This window comes from Meleagris gallopavo, chromosome 2, assembly GCF_000146605.3.
Source record: "Meleagris gallopavo isolate NT-WF06-2002-E0010 breed Aviagen turkey brand Nicholas breeding stock chromosome 2, Turkey_5.1, whole genome shotgun sequence".
NCBI classification, from domain to species: Eukaryota; Metazoa; Chordata; class Aves; order Galliformes; family Phasianidae; genus Meleagris; species Meleagris gallopavo.
The window spans coordinates 26,868,635-26,888,989 of record NC_015012.2 but is presented as its reverse complement, the minus strand read 5'-3'; the positions used below and the strand labels follow the sequence as shown (position 1 = coordinate 26,888,989).

Genomic DNA, 20,355 nt, shown 5'->3' with positions numbered 1-20,355 from the left:
CTGGTTTTCAACTGTTTATGGAACAATAAAATGTAGAGTAACTATGGAAAAAGAAACAATCTAACATGAGAAGAAAGAGAATGAAAAATAAACTGGAGTTTTCAACTATAAGGAGAGCAGATGTTATATTTCATGCAAATAATGTTCACATTTACTGCAGTCACATTTTTATACAATAACTGTTTCCAAGATAGAAATGTATCTGTTGTTTAATGAAGTTATCCTTGTCCGACCTTATCTTGTAAATGCTAAAAGTAGAAGACTGGCAAAAACTTTACTAAATTCCTTGTCTTTTGAACATTTCTGTAATCTTTTCCAATTCAGTAAGTTTTGTGTAAAAGGGTTTATCACTTCAGGAGTGATGTTACTTCTGGGATGGCTGCAATTCTGTAAATATTTCTCTAAGTCTTTGTGTAACATTTTGTGGTTGCACTGACTCTGCTAGAAGTAGTTTAATGATTTCTGCTTCTGATTAATTCTGAATCCTCCCTCTTTATGACATTCTCATCTAACAGTTATCATTTTTCTCCCTGAGATGATGATAATTTAACAAAACTATAGTAGGAGAAAAAAATAAATATGGAAAATGGAAGACCAAAGCTATTTTTGTTACAGCTCTCAACTGACCATTGGTAAGTAATACTAAGAATGTTATATAAAAGCATTGTAGAAAAAATAACTGTGAAGAAGGCAGGTTTGTCTAACAGTTGGTAAAGCCCAACATTTTAACTTGAATTAGAGATTATTTTACTGAAAACTGTACTTGCACCAGTGTTTGCTCTACTAGCAAAGGTACAGCTAAGCACAGCAGGCACGTTTTCTGCCCTTCATTCAAAAGACAAATGTCTAGGAAGTGAATGAATAGTGAATGTTAGTGGACAAAATAAGTACTTAGTATTAGTGGCTATTAATGACAGAGAAACATAATAGAGTTTTGGTTTAGTTTTTTCACATTGACATTTTGAAATTGTGAGCTGAGAAAGCCTTCATCAGAGATGAACTGAATGATTTTGGAGGAGAAAGGGGGAAAATATCTCTCATACTGCATTATTTGAGTGGTCGTGGATTTAGGAGATGATGTAAATGGAAAGCATTTAGGAAAGAATAACTCAAGATCTGAAAACTGTATCTATGATTAGTTTATCCTATAAATGGTCCAGAGATAATCTAATTGGTACTTATCCTAGGATCAATATATAAGTGTAATCACTTAAAACTCATAAAATGAAATTATTTCTTAAGAAAGGATCTGTTCACAAAATGCATGTTGCTTTTTAAATAAGTTTTGTTGTAAAATGTGATTAGGTTTTTTGGACATTTTCAGCCTGGAAGACAAATAGATGAAAAAAATTCTAATTTCTGTCTGTTCAGGCTATGGATAAAATATAAAATCCTGAATACAAGTACATGCATGGAGCCTTTTTTAGGTTATTTAAAAGTCTGCATTTCCTTCTTAAACTACTGAACTGTAAAGTGATTATAATCTGTGCAGGTTGATAACAGAGGTAGAAATTATGCCTATCTTGTTTTTTTTAACTGAGAATCATAACCCATTAAACATTTTTTTCCCTTATAAAAAAATTGTACTTTAACAGCTAAAGTCTTTTTAGACCATGGTTTAAATTTCTGATAGCTTTTTCCATTGTGTTTAAATATTTCCAGCTTACCATCAATTAAACGTTTGTTAGTTGGGCATTTTTTGGTCCTGTGCAATAACACATGATTAAACCTTCACATCAGAGTGGTGAATCTTAGTCCTCTATTTCTTCCCATCTTTACCGTATTTGTAACATTTACTGTTAGTTTTCAGGCTCATACATTTTATTTGCTTATAATTTACAAACTCCTATTGTGAAATTATTTTTAAGAGAAAAAATGGAATAAACAAAATGACTTGTATGAAGCACAGACTAAATTAAGTTTGAGTGCAACATATATATATTGTTTTAAATGTTTCTATTACTTTGATACTGTCAGTATTCCCTACAGTGTTTGTACTAAATAGTTGAAAGTGATTCTGAAGTCCTTGTCTGCCTAGCTAGGGAGGGAGGACCTTGGAGAAAAGTAGCATTTCTAATGGTTGTGATATAAACCCCAGAGCTGTGTGTGGAAAGCCTTAAAAGCCATTCCCAAGTGTTGACAGAGAGGGGACTGGGTATTCCTTCCAGTCCTACCCTCTGAGATTTCCTGGAGTCTTATTCTAGTGACTAAACTCATTCTGGCCAATAAAGGAATAGCAGCAGGAAAAATAGGATCTTGGTGATCTTTTTAAGTATGCATGCAACACATCAGGCTAATGAAGGATAAAAAAAATATTTACATAATCAAGAAAGGAACTGAATTTTGGTTTCTATGCAACACGTTATTATGGATTTGATAATTGAAAAATAAATGTATAGAACTAAAATCATTTTTCTATACTGCCAAATACACTTAAAATGAAGAAAATTATATCGAGCTTTTTAACAGTACTTGAATCAGCAGAGACTAATTACTGCCACATTGGATAGTTAGGCTAATTAAATATTTTTGTTGTTGTTAAGAACAGCATATGAATGTAATTTAATGGAAAAGTTTTGTAAGAAATGTAAGAACTCTAAGTGCATTGTTTCTATGTTTTCCAGTTGAAATGTTTTATTTTTTTTCTTGAAGCCTGATTAACACTGAGACATGGAGAGAAATGTTTCAGAAAAGTTCTTCTTTTGGGGGAATAGAAAAACTAGGACTGCTATTTCACTTTTGTGTAATGTGTAGTCAGTCACTTATGAGAGAGATGGTTATGAAATTCAATGCAGAAAAGCAGTAAAATGTTTGTTACATTCATTACTATCATTCAAAAACTGAGGGAGGAAAGGAATTTATTTTTTTTTTTTTACAGAAATACAGTAAAAGTATTTTTCAATGGCCATATTTCTATGCATCACTAAACTACACAGAAGTTTTGGCATTATGTATATTAAGAACAGCTTATTAATTCACTTAAAACCTTCCAATAATTAGTCACATATTTTTTCATTAAGTTAAAAGGTTGGGAAGAAGAGAATGCCTGCCACATCAATCCATTTAGTGATTTGTTTTTGTTTTGTAAGTTTAAATATGAAATATATTCACATACATTCTTTGAGGTCTATAAAAAAATTAAATGTCTCATGTATTTAACAGTTAAAATCTAATCTACATTCAAAGTAATTAGAATAAAGGTGTAGGAAACTTGCAAGGTGAATACCTTTTTTTTTTTAACATGAATTGAATCCATTTTTACTACCTCTACTTCCCACCTTTTTGTAATTTCTCATTTAAGGAAGCAATTGCAACTCTATTCTGCATTGGCCAAAAGATCTGTCTAGCTTAGTACCTGACTTCCTGTGTAGTTAGCAAGAAAAAAAAAAAAGCAAAAATAAAATAAAACCAAGATGAATGACATTAATTGCTCTTCATGTAATTCTTTAGATCTCTATTTAATCTTTTTGGCTGAAGTTGTCTTTTTCCAAATTTGGAACTGTTCTCATGTGTTGTCTATTTTGAGTTCACTTGTTAGCATTCTACCATCTATAGCTCTTTCCTATCTTTAGAAATGAAGTGTCTAGCTCAGCAAGTGATCTTCAGGATTTGTGTGTTCTGTAGGCCTACGCTATGGTATCATATCTTCTATTTCCATATTGGTACTGATGCTGTATGTATTTAACTGTTGCTAATTATTGAGCTTTTATTGTCACAGAACCATGGGGAGAAAAAGTGCTTATTTTGATGAAAGTTTTTACATTTGGGTTCTTCTATGTACTTTATTTTGCATTGCATTGACACAATATTTCAGAGATCCTTTTGCACATGTTTGCTATTAGCTTTAAACTAGCTAGCTCTTATATTCAAGTATTTGCCTCTCATTCATTAAACTGTACAGGAAGTAGTGAAGATCTTAGTGGGCCTTCATTGCTACAATATTCTTTTTTGAAAATTCATAATCTATTTTTACAATTAACTTTCCTTAATAGCAGGTGATGTATTTAAACCAAGTTATTTATCTCATGACAACATAATTTTTTTCTGAAGCCTTAGATAAGAATGAGCTTTTTGCAAATCCAGTACCAGTCTGATCACTCTAATCTGTGCCTTTTTTTGTGTTCATAAGTATTCACTACAAAATGAAGTGCAACTTTTCTTTCTTACTGCATTGTGTTTCTCTGTATGTTTAAAGAAGCTGTTCTTCCATATCATACATAGACAGTTTCCAGGCACAAAATTCAGAGTGACTAATTTGTAATTTTTGGCATTATCTCTGGAATCCTCTTAAAACTTGTATGTTCGGAAACGAGTTCAATTTCAGACAATGCCCAAAATGCATCTCTTGAGAAATGTAGGTCATGTATGAGAACATCCTAGACCTTTTCTCTCGGTAGTGAATCCTATCACAAGTAATTTGTTTAATCCTTTTATTCTCCTTCTTTTTTTTTTGCTATTTTACAGCCAGATTATTCGCATGCCCAACTGTTCCCTGTCAGGCTTCCTACATCAGATGTGTTTGAAAGCAGTTTTATTACCAGCTTTATGCATTTGGCATGTCAGTTTTAGACCTTTTTGTTCTTGTCCAATTTACATTGAGCTTATGAGACTTTCTGCTTTTCTATTATCTTTGGCTGATTTCCATGTTTTGAACAGTGTTATTTTCTTACAGGTGTCCCTTATGCTCTTTTGTTTAATCATGTATGTGGTTTTGAAGCCCAGAGACAGTGGGGATATGGAAAGATAAGGAAAAGTCTGAGTGCTTTAAGATTTCTTTTTTTTTTTTTTTTCCCCTCCGGAACTTATCTAAGCTTCATTGTGACCTGCAAGCTTCTTACCCTTTTAACAAACTTTCTCCTTGTAACACCTATTTTTTTGGGCATTACTTTTATCATCTCATTTTCTGTGTCCCTTAAGGAGACTGATTTTAAGACTGTTATGGTGTCTTCAGCTGTCTGATATGTTATTTAGAAGTAAATCAAATGCTACTTCTACTCTTTTGTTATTTCTGCCTACTTGCTTCGAGTAGTAATTGCCATGTCCTAAAGTTTAGATTCTGTACGATATCTCATAAATGTATTTAATAGATTAATCCTGCTGCTATGTTTTGTATCTTGCATATTATCATATGGCTGTTAGCATTTAGAAATCATTACAAACATGCTTTCTGAGTGACATGTAATAGAGTTCTAGTTGTGCTATTTATAATTGGTCATAGACTTCCTCAGTAGGGTACATGGCAGATCCGTTTCAGCAGATTGCTTTATCTTAACTGACTCATCCTTCCTTCAACAGTAACTGGTTATGGCACCATATGCAGCCTTGAAACTGTGAAACTGATGATCTTCCTTCTGATACATTTGGAAGAACAGCCATTATACCCATCACTTAATAACTTGCCAGTTGCAAACATGAGCAGTCTGGTGACTACACCACTCTATAGCTGGCCAGGACGTGACTCCAACTTGGCTTATTTTGACTTTTATTCCTGCTCACCTCAGAATCTAGCTCTCATCCCTACCACATCTGAGCACCTTTCCCACTAGATTTTCCATTCCTCATGGCTCTGTGTTTCCAGCACCAGGTGGCAACAACAGCTTGTGGTGGCTGGTCAGGGCTTGTCCTGCTTCCAGCTCTGCTGGGGGTGCTGTGTCTCGGTGCCAGGTACAAGGAGGAGAAAGGATGAAGAAATGATAGGGCAGTGACCTGTTTGCTGTATTCATCTGTGCTTGGCGGAGTAAGAGGTGCAGGGGAAAGCTGTGGTTAGATGTTAGAAAGTTTTTTTTTCTGTGGAGAAATATTTGGCATGTTTCTTCTCATGCTGGTGCTGTTGAGCCTATGTCCCCCAAAACACATAAATTTATTTTTCCTTCCTTCTATTCTTTCTTCTATTGTGACAGGACCCTGGATAATGAAAGATTGAGATTTATGTTCTTCTGCTGTTCCATAGCAAACCTCCCTGTTCTATTTCAATGTAATGTATATGTTTTTAGTGAAGCTTCAAATGGCTTTAGTTAGTTAGATAATATAGGTTAATGCATTGAGTGCCTTTTGTAGTCTTGAAGACCTTAGTAGGCTAAATCTAGTGATGATACTGACAAAGACAGGTCATTGCCTCTCAGAAGACACAGTTTTCTTGAATTGGTATATTTTAGTTTTCCACATATATTTTGATTTTCTTGCAATTGCAGTCCATATTTCCTTGAATTTATTAATACCAACTTTTGAGAAACACTTTGGAGCACAAAAAAAGATGGATGCTTAAATAATCGATGCTCATCTTTCTGCCGTTATCACATCACATTACTGTGATTTGAATTAGTAAAGATATGTCATCTGTTTTCTACCTAGCCAAAAATCTTGTTGTGCTATTTTCGTAATCCTACCACACTTAGAACATGGACTAAGTATCACAAGGCCATAACATCATTTTGTTAGCATCTGTAGCTCTTTAGTATCATAACTTCAGAATATTTGGTGAAAGGCTTAATATCCGTTATGGCAATGAAGGCCATAGTGTTTGTGCAGGCTTCAGACAGCTGACATTGAAAATACCAGGCTACATCTAAATTCCTTCCTGCTGTGCCAAAAATATATTTTTTACTTCTAGAGAAGAACGTATTTTAGCGAGATACTACTATCTGGAAAATGGAAAGGAAAACCTGCTTTTTAAAAGCTAACTTCTCAAAAATTCAGTTCATAATTCTTCAACAAAAAAAAAAAAAAATTCAACATGCGGTCACACTATTGTCTTCACAGCAGTTGTAGCAAATGAAGATTTGCCTGATTTCTGAATTCCTGAAAATTTCCATGTACAATTCTCTAACTAGTTGTACTGCTACAGATCTCTGTATTATCACACACAACTGGCTAACTAATCATAAGCAAGTGAAGCTTTGTTTCTGCATGTAAATGATTGCATATCCTCATGGCTAAATGAGCTTCCATTAATTTATGTTGTAAGTCACCAAAGTAGCAAAATTATTTGCAGATTATGCAGAAAGGGATTAGGTTTGCTGACTTCAGAGAAGACTAATGGAGAACTTCAGAAGGAACTGGTGAAATGGCAAATAAACAGCTCAGCTCTAAACTTTGAGAGTTTGAAAGAGTATTCTGAGCATTTAGTCTAGCTACTAAATAAGTCACATAATATTGCCTGCTAATTTCTTGCTTAAGCCATTAGTCTGTAGAAATATGAATCTTTTAACAATATGAGTGATCTTGAGTTCCAGCTGAAATTCTGACCCTTCAACCTTTTTCTTTCATAGAAGTCACTGATAGTTTTGCCACTTTGAGTCTAAGGTTTCATGCAAATAGTTTAAGTGATGGAGAAGGCAATGCATTTCATGAAACAATATTCAAAAGGTTAATTTCCTTCACTTTTAACACTTAAAATATTACTTTCAAAGTGAAGTTCTCAGATTAATTTACAGATATCCTTTTTTTTTTTTTCTTTCTGGTCTGTAAAATTTTGAAGCCCATCTAGTTTCAAATCAATCTCTTGTAAGCTTGCAAGAAATTATCATGTTGCAATTAAACATAATTTCTTGAGGCCTCAGGTTATTCTTGGTTGCTGTCCACCAGTTAGACTTCTATCAAAAGTATTGTTTTGACCTCTAGTCACTCAGTGAGAGAAAAGCCTTAAGTTAGTCATTCATTGTGATTATTGGGAGTGTAATCAAGGCAATTCTTTAGGTGAGTCTAAGTCTGTTTAGGAAAGAAAAGCTATCTCATTTACAGTATGTGGACATCACTAAGGATTAATAACTCTTTTTAATATATTTCTTTTCACTGTTAGTGAAGATATATTTAATAGCAGCAAGCTAAGTGTGGAGATCTGTGGAAAGTTAAGATGCTCTCCTTTTTCATAGTGTTTCATGAGCTATTAAATTTTCAGGTCTATACATTAGGCAGCTTTTAACTGATTTAGTGTTGACACTTAAGTGATTTAATGCAAGTGTTCTAAATTGCTGCCTGTACACACCTGGATCTTTAATTGTATGTTAATTGTCAGTAAGTTGGGAGCAAACAAAAAAACTGAAATTGTATGTGAGCTGCTGAATAGAGGTAATACTTTTCTTGGACAGATCTATTTTTGGTATCCACCCAACAAATTATACCAAGTATGAAAAATGCTCTATCATTAGGGTTACTCTTGTCTTTATTATGAGGATGCAGATGGATTAATAGACAAAGCTGCATGTTTTTATCATTGATTTCTTTAGTGTGATTTACCGTTGATCTATTTTCTGTGGTTTGTTTTTATAATATACGTACTGTAAATGTACATGGCCATGTAAACATCCCAAAGACATACTTCTCAGATATCCTGTTTTGGTAGTCTCTCTGCTATGGTATAATCGATAGGTATGACAAATTTTAACTTTAGAACCTTAAAATTGAACAATTATGGCATGATATACTACCTTAACTAGATATTTGAAAAATACAGTGCTACCTGTTGCTGAAGTAAAACACCAATTAGTATTGTATTTTTATAACCATAAATTTATTTGCATATGAGAAATTCTGTTACAGTAAATTATATATCTGTATCTGTGTTAATTTTATATTGTGTACCATAGTAAGCCTTAAGTAGTGTTTTCAAGTCATCATGGCTGTTCTTTCCAGTTTGTTGAAAATGCAGAATCCTGCCAGTCAGTCTTGCACTTCAAATTTACTCCCTGAAGACCAGACCCCGACAGGTTTTTGAGACTGTTTGCTCTTCCATCCACTGTGATTTAAAATAAGCATAATCTAGTAAAATGCCAGTCTCTTCTCAGTCTTCCGATGTACTATGCCTATGTTTTTTTCACCTGCCTGATTTAAACAAATCTTATCTAAACAATTAAGATAAGCATTGAAGTGTAATCTCAATAGTCAAATCAGCAAACCTCTCAAAACCAGAGCTGAAATACAATCTCTCTAAATTAAACAGTCTACAATGGCAATCATGTTTGTATTTAAACATTTTATTCTGAAAGGATTACGGCATTGGTCTCTTTTTTTTCCTGCCTAGACAAGAAGGCGACATACTGAGTCAAACAAAATATATTTGTTCTCTAAGAACTAAGCGCACAGTTTTTGTAAACAATCTGTATAGGTGTACAAAGTCAGACTTCACGTGGTCAGTAAATCTGTCCTTAATGTTATAGGCAACTGTTTGAAAAGTATTTAATGCAATTGTTTACAAAATTATACATAGTTAATATATTTTGTTATATCTTCCATATATGTTTGTGTATGTTTGTGTATATAATCTATTGATACAATTGCTATTGTAAAGCTAAGGAAATACTTCTAAAAAATAAAGTATTTTTAACAGAAGAATCAATTATTATTTTCTAGAAATATATAAATAATTGTAAGTTCTTCATGGTATTTAAGCATTTTCAGTTCTTCAAAACCATCTTGAAGCAGGAGCTCAGCTTAATCCATGTCTTCTGCCTGGAATCTTATATACTGTATACAGTTCCAGCTTCATACATAAACATTAGATTAAAATGAATTACTACCACAGGGAAACTGTGTCCAAGCAGTTCAAAGTGCTTTTTCTTGACTCTTGATTCATGACTTGTGTACTTGTGTTGAAGATCTAGCCTGCACTGTGCTGTGTGCACTTAATTTTCATCCTGAAAAGGTGACAGTATTTGCTAAATAAACATATCACAAAAGTACCAAGAATAAGCAGGTAGGTGAGAAATTGTTTTCATTTATGCTAATTACATCTAGTTTAGTGAGTCATCCATTGTAAGCATCATCATCCTATCTGTTATCATCTTGAAGGGCTTTCTCTTCAAGTTTTGCAAGTTTGGGTGCTCTTGTTTAAAAATTTTTCTTTCACATAATTTCTGAGAATCTTTAAAAGTTTTATAGCGATTATTCTTGTTTGTTTTGCTGTAGCTCCCATGATGTTTTATAAAACATTTTGTTTTATCACTGCATATTCCATACTTATCTAAATGTAGTGTTGATTTCAAAGAGGCTGGTTTAATTTTCTGCATTAGGAATTTTGTATTTTTTGTTATGAGAAGAAGTAGTTATGTTGCTGGAAGCATTACAGACAAAAACATGATGCTGTGCAGTAGTACACCCATAGTTATGTGAACAATGTCTGTAAGCTTATGTGGAAGAAAATGGAGCAGAAGATAGCGTTTCTTGAAGCTGTGGTTTTACTATGTGAGCAGCTTGATAACTTAAATGCATATTTTGCAATTCAGTTGATTTTAATGTAATTTGGATTTAACTCTGTGTTTATTTGGGAAGTACCTTGATATTGCATCACACTATAGCCTACATAGCAGAAAAGGAAGCTAATGCACTTTGATCTTCTAAGGCTCTCTTGGCTCTTTTTTTTTTTTTCTCCCATGAGAACATTGAGGAAGATATGGTGGTTGTTTTTGTTTTTCTACTTCTGAATCAGTTATTTCAGTCATTCCAGGGAACCTGATGGAATTGTCTGCACAGAGACTTTGATCTGTGTTTTGCTTGTATTTATGCATGTGGTGTTTTGCAGATCACTTCAAACACATTTGTCAGTGAAGGCTTCTATTCCATACGTACACAATTATTTGCTCCTTGTTTTGTTGAAGATGTAATATTTTAGCACAGTCTGTATATTTCTGGACTTGTTTCTTCTCTCAATGCATCAGAATTTTCCATTGCTTAAAGTTTTGCAAATATGTTGGTTTTCTGCTGGTGCTGCTTTTGACCGTTTTAATTTTACTATCTTGGAGCAGCTTTTGTCTTTGATTAACTCTGAAATAATTATTCAAGGTACATGACACAATATGATGCATTTAAGCAGCTTGCTATGCACTCATGATGCACAGTCAAAACATACTAGATTTATCCTTTCCTTCCAAATATTCTTCTGGATATTCAAAATGAGTAAAAATTTCATCAAATCTTGAAAAATAAATATAAAAGTTATTCAGCCTTTTAAGATGTTTTCTTCTTCTGCCTCAAAATAATGCATGATTTTTGATAATCTGTTTATACAGTTTACAGTTTTTGTATATTGAAACCACAGAAACCAGTCTTCTGGCATAGGTTAATAGTAACAAAGACAATTTCTCCTCTATGATTCGTTGGTGCCTTTTCTGTTTCTTTCACTCCTCAGGAGCCTGAGATGTAGATGATTTTATTAATAATAATTAGTATCTGAAATGTAAATTGGGAAAGGTACCTTAGAAGGTGTAACCTCTTGGTGTCTTATGGTCTTGCATCTTAGTAATGCTGGAACAGCTTTGAAACCCCCAAGTCAGTGCCCCATGCTGAATTGAGAAATAAGAAAACCATGCTACTCTAAAACCATTGTCCATCATTCAGTGATTAATTATCAGTTTCCCTTTGTAGTCTGTTGAAGTGACTATCCATTGCTGATGCTTGATAAAGGAGATTTGAAGTCTTGGAAAGATTCTTAGCAAAAGGATGTGGATGAGATAGCAAAGCAGTAACAGATGTTGATGGTACAGCAACAGAGGTTGAACCTTCCCTCTGATACTCTGTTACATTTTATTGCTGTGCAACAGATGGCAGCAGAAGGGCAGTCTGACAAAATGGTGTCTGACATGGAAGTGATTACGAAGTAAATATTTATAATTGAATTCTTCTGTGTGGGAGAAAATGACACCCGCTGACATTAATCAATAATTGCTGAATGTTTATTGAGACTATACAGTGTGAGCTCAGTGAGGCATTTGAGCAGTAGCAACAACAGTGTGGAAAACAAGCCACATACCAGGTGGTCATGCAGATATTTACGAGGTCATTGTGTAGGTGCCTGTTCATCAATGCACAGCAAATGGTGGTGACTGTTGAAAAAAGTGTTTTGTAGCTGAAAGGTTTCCCTAACAATCAATGTTATTGTGTTCTTTTGTATTTGTTGTCATTTCCATGGAAATCAGCAGAAGGCATTACTTTTGGAGCAAATCAATACAAATCAATGTTAACAATCTATTTATAGCAACAACAAATATCACAGATACATCCTTTTGCAGCTTCCCTGAGAATATACTCTGTATCCTCCAAATTCCTACTGGTGTTTTCTCATGTATTACTTCTTCATTATTATAGTTGTTGGCAGAAACTTTGATTTCATTGGAAGCTTAATTATATATTCTGTTCCCCTGAAGGATTGTGATGATTCATTGTGTTTGGTTTTCTTAGGTGTGTCTTTGTTCTAAAACAGATTATATATATGTGTGTGTGTGTGTGTGTAATAAATAAATATATATATACACACATATACATATATACACACACACACACACACGCGTGGGAGAAAGTCCTTCTGTTCTCTGAGTTCAAGCATGCCTCTAAATGTAGCCAGGTTCTTTACATTAATCTCATTTTCTTTAGCTGCGCTATTAGTAGTATCCTGATATTAGATATTAGAAGTATCCAGTAAAGTGTCCAGCTGGATTTGCAAATTAATTGATATTACTAGGAATAGTAAGTCTTTGTCCTTTTGCATAAATTTGATTATCCTGTCAGTTTGAGACTAGTATCAAAATCGTTGTTGATATTGTTAATTTGTGTAAAGGGTGCAATGGAAACTTTTCTATTCTGCTAAATTTCCACGTTCTTCTGCAGTTGCATAAAAAAATCATATCTGTCCCAAAGATACTAGTTGAAATTTCAGTGTAAGTTGTTACAAAACCAATGAGATTGTCAGGGAAGTTCAGAACAAGAGGGGGAAAAAAATAGTCCATTAATTAGATGGAAATACTTTAGTTTTGGCTAGAAATAATTTGAAATGTTCTTTCTTCTCCTTTGCCCTTTAGATTGTTGAGCAACACTTTGTGATTGCTCTTCAATGTTTTTGTTTTTAGTGGGAGGATTTTCTATAAACATCTGTTGACTAATGCTTTTTTTAATAAAGTTGTTGGTTTGTAGTTCCTTTTTATTTTTGTTTGCATATCTGTATATATTTTGTTCAAATTTGACTGTACTTATATGTATTCATACCCAGTTTCAATATATATAATTATATATTGAGTAATTTTACAGTATTAGTACTTGAAACTGAGGTTGGTTTTATTGACAGCAGTGACAACAGAACTACTAAATCTTAAAGATAAAAACAAAATGTATCAGTTTTTGACTAAAAGAATTTTTTTACTTCTAGAGTAATAGCCAACTGATATTTTTTTTGCTGTTGAAGAACAAAACTGACAAACTGGATGACATGCTGGCTATTAAAGTTAATTTCATAGTCAACAAGATCTGGGAAATGGCAGTGTCAATTGCAAAATAAACAGAAGAGTTGTTTTCCACAATAGTAATGTGGGTGGAAATATCTATTGACTGCAAGATTTATAAACCCTTCTCCAGATGTTTGCATCCCTGTGTACTAGAACTATAGCATTAGTCAGAAGATTTTGAGGGGAAATTAGCATTAATTTATGCTTTTCTGTATTTTCCTACTTTATTTAGCCTCTATGTATGGAATCCTTTTGTCATATATATTTCTGTAGTAATGCTGATTGTGGAGAGGGAACAAAATATATGTTTACATAGTTAATTTGGCTGCATGAGAACATTATTGCTTTTATCAGTTCAGATTGTCTAGATAACATAATTAAATGTGTAACAGTGGTCATTCCTTTGCCAGATATGTTCCATGTTACAGTGCTGCAATATCACCAAGAAACAGAATTTAATCTCTTGATTTCCAAAGGGGGAAAAAAATTAAAAATCCCATGGTGAATGTTAGCAACTCCTACTGGGATCTTTTGAGTACTATGCAGAAATGTATACAACTTTCTATAGACACACCTTTTGTTTTTTTGTTTTTTGTTTTTTTTCTGAGGGGAAACACGTGTACTGGGATGAGATATAATTTCTCCAAATCCTTGTTTCAGACTGATTTGTTTTAAGTGGCTCCCTGAAGTATGTACACTCTTCTGCATACCTGTTTTGTTGAAAGTACACAGACCTGGCACCGCTTTGTTTGCCAGGCGTTCTCTTATCTCATGCAAGCATTCAAACAAAAGTGTTCTATTGCTCCCTAAGTAATCTATGGGTGCTCTTAACATTGAGCAAAAGTCAGAACAGGGACTTACGTAATATTTCTTAAAGCAGGAGTAGGCAGTCTCTGGAAAGAAAAGTGATGGGGGTGTAGGGTAGGCAGAAGACAGCCAGTAAGTCAGAATTAATAGCTGTTCATATAGGAAAAAAAGTGTTTAAAATGCTGAAATGTAGGGATAATAAAAACTGAGCTTCAAAATATAATCTATTTTTAGTAAAGCTCTTTTTATATGTGCTTTCAAATATCTTTTCTTAAAGAGGAGCTCTAAAACTGATCTAGATCCAGTTTTTATTTGCATGTGTCTCCTGTTCTACAAAGCAAGTTTGGTTTACTTTAAAGCACACAGATACTCCTATTGAGTAAAATGGACTATCAGGTACCTTTTGAGAGGGCATATTTATTCGGTATTGCCACAATTAGTGTACTTAAAAGGGGGTGGGGTGGAATTAAAATATTCCAAATAATTACTAGCAGATTTTTTGCATGGACCCCCTCCCCCAAAACAAATAAAGAGTTGCTCCCTACATTTTTAACTATGTCATTGTTATTATCTTTAAAATTTATTTACTCTGTGGTAAGGGAAAAGTGTTTTTTATTATTGTTATTTCTGAAAGTATAAATTTTTCTATTTTCTTTATTTCAGTCTTAAAACTTGCATAAATACAGAGTACCCTACTTAGTACTTAGTTAGAAGATCAACACTTCTTTGTTTATAGTATTCTTTTACTGTAACTAAAACTATGCATCAGGCCTGGAAAGGGGTAATATGATGAGTCCCAGACTCAGAGTGGTACATATAAAAGCTTTAAAGCAATCGGAACAAATGAACTTGAATTATATTATTGGTGGTCTTTAGGTGTATACACAGAATTTCTCTATGACATAGATTGAAAAGACAGAAACTACCCTTGTGCAAGGTTGCTCTCACAGATCAAAGTTATAATATCTAGATTAATGCTGTTAATCTAGAAATGTACATATTGTGTGAGCGCATACGCATGTATATATTTATGTATATGAACACCTTATCACAAAAAAGTAAAATTAATGAAGGCCAAAATGAGGGAAGGAATTAGTGTACTGTGATTAAAGAAAGTGTTACCATTTCCTCAAAATTGGAATGAGGAAAGCTAGATTTGTCTTATAAACAAATTGTCATAAAAATTGTTACATAAAACATATAAGAGACTAAAACCTTCTAGTTTATAGAACAATTCTTGCTTTGTGTTAGATAAGAGTAATTATTCATTTGTTTGCGCAAGCACTACCTGCGCTTCATTAAATGTTCCTGCTAACAGTGGGAAGGCAGAATTGCGTTCCTAAAAGTCACCCTCAATTTTTTTTTAATTTTTTTGTTATTGCTCAAGAGGAGTTAGATGGAAATCACTCTCTCTGTATTCACTGAACCAGCTTTTTGACACTGAAAAAACACAATACGTGTGTGGCGCCAGAATTGGTTGGGAACAGGAAAGGCATATTTTGTATCTGTACTAAACCTGTCGACTTAGTGCATAGAAGACTTGACCCTTGTCAGGTGTCTTGAAGTTAACTGGCTGACTTATGGATTAATCAGTTTAAGAGTGAAGCCAACCAGTGACAGGAATGAGCTTTGTTGTGTGAGTGCGTGTGTGGCTGTGGTGCAGATTTACAAATTTTTATAATGCTTTCAGTCGGACCGTGAAAGTCTGATGTAAAGCTTATCTCTGATCTCTGGTTATGGCCATACTCGTGGGATCGTGTGTATGTGTTTGGGGGCAGGGAGATGAATTCTTTAACGCTTGACACCTGGCTCTACCAGGTTTCTAGCCCATAGTGTTAGGAATGGCACTATTAAAGGCATTAATATAGTTAAAACCGTTAAGCTGTATGGCCAGTAGGTCATAAAAACTATTGCGGGATATTGTGCTTAGGCTTTCTTTCACAGCTGGATTATCATCTTGACAACTAATTCTTTTTTCTTTTGTCTTTTTTATAGCTGTTGTGAACTTAGACAACTCTGTGGTTGACCTAGAGACCCTTCAAGCCCTCTATGAGAATGTGAGTAACCAGAGGAAGTCCATACAATGTAGAAATTCATTGGTTCATATGAAAGTATTTGGGATTTGCATCAATAGTAGTAAGAAATGTACAATTTTGAATTGACTGTTCTTGTCCTAAGCAATTAGAGTAATGATGAGCAGTTCAGCTGCATTGATTGTCTGTGCATTTATTTTTACTGAGTACGCATTTTGTTGTAGCTAATGTAATTCCTATATGAGAAATCAACTGTATTCCTTTTTGTTTTTGGGTAAGGCATCATCAGTAGGCATCAGACCTTGCACTTCGGACCTTTTGTTTATCCCAGCAACCTCACTAATATAGCTATGCTGTTCAATAACAAACAATTATTTTTAATAAGAGCAATCATTTCAATTGTAGAACTGCAGTTTTAATTATCTTGGAGGAAAACCCTAAATAATGAGAATTTCAAATCATTGAAAGGAAAAGGTTTACTCTAGGTTAATGTAAGAAAAAGCAGTATAAACTGCTAGAGGCTTCATAAATGTCTGGTGCTTATCACAGCGTGTTTGACTAGTAGGTATGTGAAATCAGGGATTCAGAATGTAGTCAGGCATGATCTAAAACTTTCTAAAGCCAGTCACGTGCAAAACTGAAAGAAGTGGATTTTAGAAGTGCATCTCTGCTTTCAGCTGAGGTGAGTGAATATTATTCTCTTCTTGGAGCACATTGCCTGAGTGCATAGAGGTCTGGCTAGGAAATGCCAGAAAAAAGAGGTTGTCTGTTTACCCTCTGAAACATGATGCTGTGAGAAACAGAAGTGAGTTGAAAGCCATTGCATTTTACTAGACTTTTCATTTCCCTCCTGTTATAATTTTAATAATACATTCATTAATTTAGCATCTTTCCTTTTTTTTATTTTCTGGACTATCTTTATATGACATACCTTGCAATTATTTATTGATTTCTGAATTTACTCATTTGGAGTGTGAAAAGAGAGACAGCAAGCTCCAGTCCTCTTTGCAGAGAGGATATTGGGTAGCACAGTTTGTGATTATCTAACTAGAACTTGAAAGCACTACTTCTCTCACTTCATCTCTGAAGGATTAACTCCCTTCAACACTGCTCAGGAAGTTAATGACCAAATGGAAATCTATCCTTACCACCCCAAAGTCTTTATATTTTAAACATTTGTCCCCCTCTGCTACAGTCACTTTGGAATGAGTGCTGCCTTCATGATCAGTTTATAAAAACTTCACTCTTTTGTTGCATTACACTTCTTTAGTTCAAAAAATTATCCTTTTGTGTTGCTGATTATAAATTGTGCTAACAGGGTATTTTTCAAATGCCTTATTAATCTCATCTGTATTGATCTGTGTAAGAAATATGTATTTCTTAATTCTAGAATGATGGATCGAGTGCAAATTTGCTGTCTCCTGAAACATCAAATGATGCTATTCTAGTTTTTTTTCATTATTACTTTCATTAATTACAGAGAATGTCTAGGAAATGTTGTTAAGATTAAGGAAAACATGTTAATCTGAGGATAGAGCTATAATGTGTTTTCTAACTTTGGGCATAAGATGTATCAGTTCAATTGTATCACTGAATTTATTGGACTAAAGAAAGCATGCCAAAAAAAAAAAATCCAATTATTTTCAAAAATTTTCCTCTGAGCTGAATTTTGTTGCTGGATCCTCTCTTTAGTAGACCCGTGGCTCAAAAGAAGGCTCTTGAGGTTCTTGTTTTGTTGTCATTGTTGCCTACTGTTTTTGTCTTCAATTTTAGATCATACTTGCCAGACCTTACATTTCTTTTCCTTTATAGCCTCCTTAATTATAATAATATTGTTCAATATAAAAAGGAGCAATAGTTGGTAGGAGAGGGCTTGGCATGCTCAGCTGCTCCCTTATTTCTCAGCCTCATTCTTTGTTGTGGGTGGGGATAACTGTCTAACTCCATTACACTGTGTTCATTAATTACATTTTTAATTCATAAGGTTTATTTGTTGAGTTGGGATTTCTTGCTGCATATTAAAATATTGCTATACTAGTTCTCAGCCTATTTGATCTCTCTGGAACATATGGGAACTCTTCTTTTACAGTCTTCCCTCAGAATGTAGTCGGGTGTTTTTCTGATTGCATATGTCTGGCATGGTGCTTTCCCTTCTTAAATGATTACTTAAATGTGAATGAAGTTTGGGCAGTCTCCAAACCTAAACACACCCTAATTTCAAAAGCTACAGTTTCAAGGACTCAATTCCTGTTTACTGAAGAACTGAAGTCTTCTTTAACCACAAAGTTACTGTAAACATATTACTTCTTTTTAATGAAGAAACCCGCACCCCACCAGTGACCCAAGGTCCGTATTTATTTAATAATATTAACTGGTAGCTAGTGAGAAAGAAAGGCTTTGGTACTGCAGTACTGTATGATGCAGTCTCATAGTTGCATATGGCTGTGTAGTTTTCTCTGCAAACTATGTTTAATACATAGTTGATTGTCAACATGTGTTTAGACAACTTAAATATGGACAGAACAATATGCAGAACAGTTGCTTTAGTGTGATTTTTTTTTTTGCAGATACTACCACCAGAATACCCCAATTCTCATTTTCTCTGCTTTATCACTTAAAAGAAAAAAAAATACTAACAACCAAACACTTTAAATTGAGGGCTTCTCTGCTTGATAAACACAGAACTCTAGTTTGGAGTAAATTGGTAGTTTCTTTGCAATCTACTTTTGAATTGTATTCCATTTTGCTGTTTTAGCACTGAGAAAGTATTTGTTTCTATTTAACTTAGGAACACTGGGGATATATTTTTCACACTACTAAAAAATGTTGAGGTTTTTTTTTTTTTAATTTGCTGTGAGGGAAACAGAAATCGTTAAGTTCCAGAAATTCCTTGAGTTCTGCTTTCAGATAGCAAGTCGATTTAGAGAGAAAAAAGGCAGGTAAAACTCTGAATGGAGCTATCAATTCACTATATATGGTAGACCATATTGATTGTGATGAGAAATACAATCATTTGCAGACAAATTAATGTTCATCTTGAAAGCAGGTGGCCTCTTACCAGATAAAATACTGCATCTTGAAATCAGGTCAGACTAAGGCCTGTTCCTGCTTATATCTTTGGTTTTGAGAAAAAGAGTGCATAAAAATGTTTTTAAATTGCATCAAATGATTGTTTCTGCACTTGTTCCTTTCAGATTTCTTCACATCACAAATTCAAATGCATATATTTCCTTAATTTGACTCTTGTTGTGTTGTCAGGTCTATATCTCTTTAAATAAATTAAGGGCAATGCTTTCATAAATTTCCAAATGCCTTTTATAAGAGAAAAAGGTAACCAGAAGTTTGCAGTGCTTGCCTCTGCTCTACCACTAAGATTCAAATCTTCTTCCCAGGTAGTCATTGTATAATTTAAAATTTTTTAAGTGAGAAACTTCAGCATCCTCAACATTTTTCAGCAAAGACTGTTAGTCATGTTTAGCTTCTGATACAAAATGCAACTTTGATGGGATTGCATAGCAGTTATTAACCAGGATGTCTTTTTCTATCCTTGTTTCATTAACTTTTATGTTTTTTATGCAAGTCACTGTGATGCTTTTGAAATGTTATGTTAACTTCAAAAATGAAGCTGATTAAAAAAAATCCCCCTAATAATTAGATAAATATATAAAATAATAAAAATCCAGCAATATTAAACTGATCTAAGATAAGAAGTAAAATTCTGTTGCAAGGGGAAAAAAAAAGAAACAATAAAATAACAACAGGAAAAAGATTTGTGTTCTGAAACAGAAGAATGGCCCCTATCCTGTATTTGATCCTACCCAGTTCATAGGATAAAACACTGTAAAAGAGGAGAGTTAAGTCTAATGCAATGTATTTTTATAGTATATCTGTGAGATTTATGCTGTCTGATTTCATATATAGTAAAAACAAAATTCTGACATATTACACTATTTTCTTCCATTTATATCATTATGTAACCACTAAAATTAAAGGGAATAGAAAATGTTAGCATTCAAAAAGGTGCAGAGCAATCTGATTAGCAACTTATAAGATGTATTAAATGGCTTCTCTTTTGTCAGAAATGGTGGAGAATAATATAAAAGGATTTTTGTTATTATTTGCTGTAAATCTAAGAACAGATAAACATTCGCTGTACAAAAGTAAACTTGCCAGTAGCAATTCTGGTAAGTAATCCTAAATAACAATTGTGCAGATCTTTCATATTTTTTCTGTAGTAATTTAAAATTCACAGAAAATCAGAATTCTGTCTGGAAGAGTCTGAATTAAGAATATGAAACAAGCTTGAT

The 20,355-nt window shown here is 33.6% G+C and overlaps 1 protein-coding gene across 1 annotated transcript in view; it reads left to right on the top strand.

Annotated features, from left to right (window-relative positions):
* LOC100549046 (formin-2-like) overlaps positions 1–20,355 on the top strand; it is a 112,198-nt gene that overhangs the window by 25,588 nt on the left and 66,255 nt on the right. The window contains 1 exon segment of the mRNA XM_031552172.1: positions 16,011–16,072. Within this exon segment, the coding sequence (XP_031408032.1) occupies positions 16,011–16,072 (62 nt within the window).